At 34.6% G+C, this 8,046-nt stretch overlaps 1 protein-coding gene across 3 annotated transcripts in view; it reads right to left on the bottom strand.

Moving 5' to 3' along the window:
• Nucleotides 1-2,387, bottom strand: part of LOC138368742 (uncharacterized) — a 15,751-nt gene extending 13,364 nt beyond the window's left edge. The window contains exon 1 of one of the 3 annotated variants that reach the window (XM_069331463.1): nt 2,249-2,387. In XM_069331463.1, coding sequence (XP_069187564.1) covers nt 2,249-2,251 — 3 coding nt within the window. In that variant the 5' untranslated portion in view covers nt 2,252-2,387. The remainder of the gene's footprint in view (nt 1-2,248) is intronic. The other 2 variants (XM_069331462.1, XM_069331464.1) reach the window with 2 other exon arrangements.
• Between the last annotated feature and the right edge of the window lie 5,659 nt (nt 2,388-8,046).

Here is an 8,046-nt window from a genome sequence, read left to right as displayed (position 1 = left end):
CTAAACCAAACCATTCTATTAAACTTACGCGAAGTGATCAGAAGTGAAATTTGGTAGCCAACACATAGATACTAAACACTATAACAAATATTCTTATAATGACTACAAATCTACAAAAAATGTATATAAAATGCAAACAGAATAAACGACAATTATAAAGTACTAACCCAAATCTTATAAAAACTCAAATATTAAATAAAACTAAATACCAAAAAATGTATTATATATCCTAAATAAAAGATTATTATAATGTACAATGTCAAGACTTGAATTAAGTAAGAAAAGGCAAAGATATGGTAAACTAAACAAAATTATAATAAATTAAACTACCAGAATGAACTATAAATCAAATTACAGGTCCTACTGTGCCCTATACAGTGTACAATTGAACAGCTGAAAGGTTGCTATTTAACAGAGGCCGCAGCTCCTTTATATATAAGGATTCCATTACTCTCAAATCTGACTGGCCATTTGAGAGTAATGGAATCATTATATATAAAGGAGCTGCGGCCTCTGTTAAATAACATCCTTTAGCTGTTCAATTGTACACTGTATAGTGCACAGTAGGAAATGTAATTTGATTTATAGTTCATTCTGGTAGTTTAATTTATTATAATTTTGTTTAGTTTATCATGTCTGCCTTTTCTTACTTATTTCAAGTCTTGACATTGTACATTATTATAATCTTTTATTTAGGATATATAATACATTTTTTGGTATTTAGTTTTATTTAATATTTGAGTTTTTATAAGATTTGGGTTAGTACTTTATAATTGTCGTTTATTCTGTTTGCATTTTATATACTTTTTGTAGATTTGTAGTCATTATAGGAATATTTGTTATAGTGTTTAGTATCTATGTGTTGGCTACCAAATTTCACTTCTGATCACTTCGCGTAAGTTTAATAGAATGGTTTGTTTTAGTAGTTATAAAATTCCTCTTGTAATTTAATGGATTTTTAAATTAGCTTTTATCTATGTGACAGTTAATAAGTTTTATTTGTATTGATCACTTTAAATAAGCTTTAGTGTTTTGTTTTTTAAGCATTTTGCTTTCTTTGATAGGCAATTATATTCAGTATGAGTTCTTTGTTTACCAGTTATTTGATTGTGATCTCTGTTTTTTCTTTTAAATCTGATGATGAATACGAGAAGTATTCGAAACGTTATGCATTTTAAAGTAAAGAATCTGAAACAAGATGTTCAGTATATCCCTGGTTTTCCTATTCATCTTAATATATATATATATATATATATATATATATATATATATATATATATATATATATATATATATATATATATATATATATATGCGAACAAGCCTGAATGGTCCCCAGGACTATATGCAACTGAAAACTCACACCCCAGAAGTGACTCAAACCCATACTGCCAGGAGCACTCTGCTGGCGTACAGGATCCCTTAACCGCTCGACCAATACTACCGGACAAAAGAGGATGGTAGCCGAGGCTATTTCCATCCCCCCCGCCGGCACTCGGTTGGTAATCTTGGGCATGGTATTTTATCAAATCCTCATTCTTTGGGGCACATTATCAATTATCATTCTTTGGGGCACACGTGAGGAACTCAATGCGAACAAGCCTGAATGGTCCCCAGGACTATGTGCAACTAAAACTCACACCCCCAGAAGGGACTCAAACCTATAGTGCCAGGAGCACTCTGCTGGCATACAGGATCCGTTAACCGCTCGACCAACACGACCGGACAAAAGAGGATGGTAGCCGAGGGGACGACGGTTGTGATGCACCTGTTGAGCTTGACAAGATTCAGCTCAACAGGGTCTTCTTTCCCCGCTGTTATATATATATATATATATATACATTTTATATATATATATATATATATATATATATATATATATATATATATATATATATATATATATATATATATATATATATAAAATGTCGTACCTAGTAGCCAGAACGCACTTCTCGGCCTACTAAGCAAGGCCCGATTTGCCTAATAGCCTGAATAGTTTTTTGCCTTATTTTAGTACACGCACTCATACATGTACATCCTTTCCTTATAAGGGGATGGACATTAACCAGATAATACTTTTCATTATTATTAACGTCTGTCGCTCTATGCCTCTGCTAGTTGAATATTCACTGTTAAGATCATTTAGTAATACTTTTGCTTTTTCTTGTGAAAACTATTTTTTTGTCCATTTTGCACCTGTTATAAACGTTGATTTAAATAGAATACTTTAACCTTTGCAGCTTACCATGATCAAAAGTTCAGCTCAGGTGGACGACGATGCTAAAAACAGGAGATGGAACACCACTTGACTTGTAAAGGATCAGACACCAATATATAGGCTCGGAAATTAATTAATTTCAAGGACTCACGATTCAGATGTATGAAAACACATGACTCCGTGACCAATATGACAACAAAGAGATCGTGCAGGAGTTATCTAAAGCTTATTATTCTCAAATGCATTGTTTCTGTTATATATATACTGACCCTGATTTACATTTTGTAGTGTCTTTTCATGCGGGCTGTGATAATAGAGCAGTATGCATACTAAATATTTATCCTAACAATTCACGATATTTAAAAATCCCAAAGTTTTTCATTTTTAACCTACTTTTTCAGTCAATTAATTTAATTAATTAAGGCAAAAACACATCCTTTGTCGTTCATCAGAGTACAACACATATTGGTTCATGTATGTTTAATTTGCTATTTATTGGAGAACATTTTTTTCAATTACATTTATTCATCATATTTGGGTTTTCTCTATACCTGAACAAAATTAATAGTTTCCCTCAGATTCTCCCACATATTCAACAAATCAAAATATTAATAAATATAGACAGAGTTGCCTATTAAGCCGAATTTTCCTGAAATATTTAATTTTGCCAAACCTTTTTCTCATGAAATAATTTATATCCATTGCATTGTATGATTGCAATTTTATGTTATTTGAGTCAAAACTAACATAAATTTTGAAACCTAATCTTACCTGGAGCCGGCGGCTGAGCGGACAGAACACTGGGCGCATGATCCTGTGGTCCTAGGTTCGATACCGGGCGCCAGCGAGAAACAATAGTCAGAGTTTTATTTCACTCTGATGCACCTGTTACCTTACTATAAATAGGTACATGGGAGTTAGTCAGCTGTCACGGGCTGCTTCCTGGGGGTGAAGGCCTGGTCGAGGACCGGGCCGCGGGGACACTAAAGCCCCGAAATCATCTCAGATATAACCTATTCAAACAAATGCTAGCCTATCCTAACCAAACATAACCTAATAAACTAAGTAATTCATGTTCCTAATAATACAGTATGAATGTTAGAAAGAACCAATCTGGAAAGAACTTTCCTTATACTTATAACTTATATTTAGTTAAGAGCCGACCCATCCATTCATATAACAAAGGCTGATAAATCCAGCACTATTGTTATTTTAAACAAGGAGGAATATATTTCGAAAATGAATGATCTCCTCCTAGATTTTTCAACGTACACTAAACTCAGGAAAAATCCTCTTGAGGACATCATCAAGTTCTTCAATAGCAGCTTGAGGAAGTTGTTAAGTAAACATACAGATTTTCTTAATCAATTTACTACCTCATCACCTTCATTACCATATCTATATGGACTTGTTAAGACGCATAAACCTAACAATCCCATGAGACCTATCATCAGTTCCGTGGGATCCATTTCTTACAAGCTCTCCAAATGGCTTACCAAAATCTTGTCCCCATTGTTAGGAATTATTTCCTCTTCTCATTTGACAAATTCTCTTGAATTAGTTAACAAATTGAATAGTGTTCCTGTCACTCCTGATTTAAAGTTAATCAGTTTTGACTTTTGTTCTTTGTTTACAAGGTACCGGTTGATGATATTCTCGATTATCTTGCTCGTGAACTAATGAACCATGTTTTACCTCTTTCTGCTTATATTATTGTCAATCTTGTTAAGTTGTGGCATTAAAGAATGAAAATTTACCTTTAATAATGAGTATTATTTACAGACTTTTGGAATGGCAATGGGGAATCCTTTATCGCCATTGCTTTCAAACTTTTACATGGAATTCTTCGAAAAGAAATTTGTTTCAAAAATAACTCCTGGAATCATTCCATGGTTTTAGATATGTTGATGATATTTTGTGTATATAGCCTTCAGATGTAAACACAGACGAATGTGTAGCCAAACTTAATGACCAAGTCACCTCTATAAAATTTACTATGGAGACTGAAATTGATAAATGTTTGCCGTTCTTAGATGTTCTTATTCATAGGGAAGATTCTTCACTAAAGTTTAGTGTTTACAGAAAACCTACGAAAAATTTATCTTATGTTCATTATTTTTCAGGGCATAGATACAATGTGAAAAAGTCAATTTTTTCTTCAATTTATCTAAGAACTCTTCGAGTTGTGAGTCCAGAATTCTTAGACGAAGAGTTTAAGAATATTGATTCGATTGGTCTCAAGCTTTGTTACCCACTGAGTTTTTTTGGAAGTTTGCCGTAACAAAGCACGTCGTACATATTATAATAATATATGCAGTGAAAGAATTCGCCCAAAGAATGTGTTATGTTTACCATATTTCTCTGGGTTTGAGAATATTGTCAAGGCCTTGAAACTTTTTAATATACATGTAATGTTTAGCTACGAAATACTGTTGGTAAGCTATTAGTTAGGAACAGCCCTCGTAGTGATAATTGTTGTCATTTATAAAATAACTTGTAAAGACTGTAATAAGCTCTATGTTGGGCAAACATCTAAAAATTTGAAATGTAGAAATTCGCAACATAAATACTCTGTAAGACATGGCCAATTGTCACAAGTTGACTTGCTTATAACCACAAGTTGAAGTATATAACTTTTTAGACACCACTCAACCCACCAAGGGACTCGAACACTGGCTATCAAGGTGGCAGTTACGCACTGTATCCACTACACCATACTTCAGAGCCCTTAAAGAGGTAGGAATTCTAGGGTATTTAACCAACCAGAACTCCATTCCTCACCAGGCAATGAGATAGTGAGGGACCTCTCGTGTTCTTTCACCAAGCCCTGTTATGTGGGAGAACTCAGTGCCAAATGCTTAATTAAAGCTTATAATCACAAGTTGAAGTATATAACTTTTTAGACACTTCTATTCTAATAGTGCTATTGCTTCTAGTAGGGTTTCTATTCTAGTAGGGCTTTTGCATTTTAGTGCTTTTGCATCTTAGTTTAATTGGAAGAGGATTTCTCCAAAAGTCATCGTCGTTTGTGGTGAAGGAAAATAAATAAATAACTGTTGAATATATTACTTGTAATATAAATTTACTCAACGTTTAGAACCTACATGGTTCATTCTCAAGTGATGGAACAGAACAGGGCATATTGGATTTATTCAGTTAGCGAGGTCAGGTGCAGGTAAATGCAAATAGGTGAAGAGTAAGGTGTAAAGGAATGAAAAGTAAGGCCTCTAAGTGGAAAGAATTAGCAGAAAAAAACGTTACAAAGTACATACAAAGATTAATCAGGTGTAGTGGATGTGGCATATTGAGCAGTGTTTTCTATGTTGGCATCTTCATGTTCCAGTCTTGTTCTTACTCTCATGGTGGGTAGAGTCAACAGTTCCGTAATTTGTGTATTAATTGTGGGTTTTTCTATTTTTATGTGGATTGCTTCAAGAGTTTGTAATCTTGTTACATCTTAAGGTTTTGTCTATTACACAAGTGCTTTTATTCAACATTTCTCTTGTTATGGTGATGTTATGGTCTTGTCGCATATGATTTTTCTGAGCACCTGATAGAAGATGACAGGTCAAGTGCCTCGTCAGCTTGGTCGACGTCATACCTATGTACTTAGATTTGAAGGCTACATCCTTCGTAGGGGCAGGTGTATATATATACTACGTTTCACTGCTGTAAAGGGTTCAACGTCGGCTTCAAGCTGTTATTAATAAGGAGGTCGGCAGTCTTCTTTGTTTTATACAATATGATTAGGTCTATATTTTGGTTAAGAGTAGTGTTTTTTACTCCTTTACGGATTATTTATATCATAATTCTTTCTTCTTTTTTTGTTCACTGAACATGGTTGATTTGTAACATAATTTTATTGGAGGTGTTGTGGTTTTTGTTCTAGGTTCAGGATTATACCATCGATCCAGGTGTCGTCTTAGAGTAATGTTTATTTCTGTGTTGCTATAACTATTGTTTACTAACACTTGAGTTATTCTTTCAAACTCCCTACTCATGTTGCTTCATTCAGAGCAGTGGGAAATGGTTCGACGATTATAAGCGCTGAGTACACTGGCTTTGTATCTTTGGGGGTACTCACTCCTACCATTCAGGCATAATCCTATGTTTGTAGGCTTATATATATATATATATATATATATATATATATATATATATATATATATATATATATATATATATATATATATATATATATATATAGTGTTACGGGAATTTCTTTTATCGTGTTACTGCGTCGCATCAGAGTATAAGTAGTGGTACTTAAGAGTAATGCTTTCTTACTAAATGTTACACGGGGAACGACTTTAACAACCATGCAGGTTGTTAATGACCAACACGGCGTGGCTCGTCCGGTGGCGGGAATTCTGATGGCCAATCAGAACCACCGGGCGAGGCAATGAGTACAGGTTAGAACATGGGCAGGGCAGTACTCTACACTCTTCCACCCTGTCGACATGGCCTAGTTGTGTGACCAGCCGTATGGCGAAATTATGACGAGGATCCACTCTCTTCTGAAATACGACCAGTGGAAGATGGTGACTGTCAACGCCGTAGGGAGTGTTAGAAATCTACCGTCGACATCAGGATAATAATATTGAGCCACGAGAAGGTAGAAAAGTTTTACACACCATTGCGTTACCTATATATATATATATCGTCGTGTCAGTGTAGTTGGCTGAGGGTCTCATGAACTGTTTTGCTATTACGTAGTGGATACAGGCAAGAGAAGAAAAAGGATTCGGAAGAGAACCATTATTACTGCTGAGTAACGCTACTCTCTTTGCTGTTGTCTCAGTGTAAATATAACTGTACATCTAATGTACAGTGTCCAGTAATTTGTATATATATAACTCGACATATAAGGTACCTACGTTTTTAGGTAATATAGATAAATATCCATGATAGAATTTTACCTAAATTTTATTTTGTCCCTAGTCAGGGCTCAGTTATGTACGTGTGTCGCACCTGACAACAGGTCAGGTTGAGAAGGACAAAACCTAACTAAGTCGGAGGTGACTACATTTGGATAATATCAGATTTATCTATAAACTGTAGTTATCAGAGTAACTATACACTAGAAAAGACTAAATTAAATGTTTGGCTATGTAATCGACAGTTCGATCCCAACAATATATGTATATTGTACAAATATATATATATGTACAAGAATGTAACAACTCTTGTATATATCTCAAATATATATATATATATATATATATATATATATATATATATATAATATATATATATTTATATGTTGTACCTATTAGCCAGAACGTCGTACTCAGCCTATTATGCAAGGTCCGATTTGTCTAATAAGCCAAGTTTTCCTGAATTTATATATTTTTCTAATTTTTTCTTATGAAATGATAAATCTGTCCATTTCACTATGTAGGATATCTTGAGGATATCTTGAGATGATTTCGGGGCTTTTTAGTGTCCCCGCGGCCCGGTCCTCGACCAGGCCTCCACCCCCAGGAAGCAGCCCGTGACAGCTGACTAACACCCAGGTACCTATTTTACTGCTAGGTAACAGGGGCATAGGGTGAAAGAAACTCTGCCCATTGTTTCTCGCCGGCGCCTGGGATCGAACCCAGGACCACAGGATCACAAGTCCAGCGTGCTGTCCGCTCGGCCGGCCGGCTCCCCGTATAAGATAATTAGATTATGTATAAGATAATTAGATTATGTATAAGATAATTAGATTAAATTTGAATTAAAACTAACGTTGATATATGAAAAACCTAAACAACCTTACCTAACATAACCTATCTAAATCTAACCTAAACTGACACAGCTAAGTCAATAATGTATGTTCC

The sequence above is a fragment of the Procambarus clarkii genome, chromosome 26 (assembly GCF_040958095.1).
Source record: "Procambarus clarkii isolate CNS0578487 chromosome 26, FALCON_Pclarkii_2.0, whole genome shotgun sequence".
NCBI classification, from domain to species: domain Eukaryota; kingdom Metazoa; phylum Arthropoda; class Malacostraca; order Decapoda; family Cambaridae; genus Procambarus; species Procambarus clarkii.
This window is presented reverse-complemented; position numbering and strand designations above follow the sequence as displayed.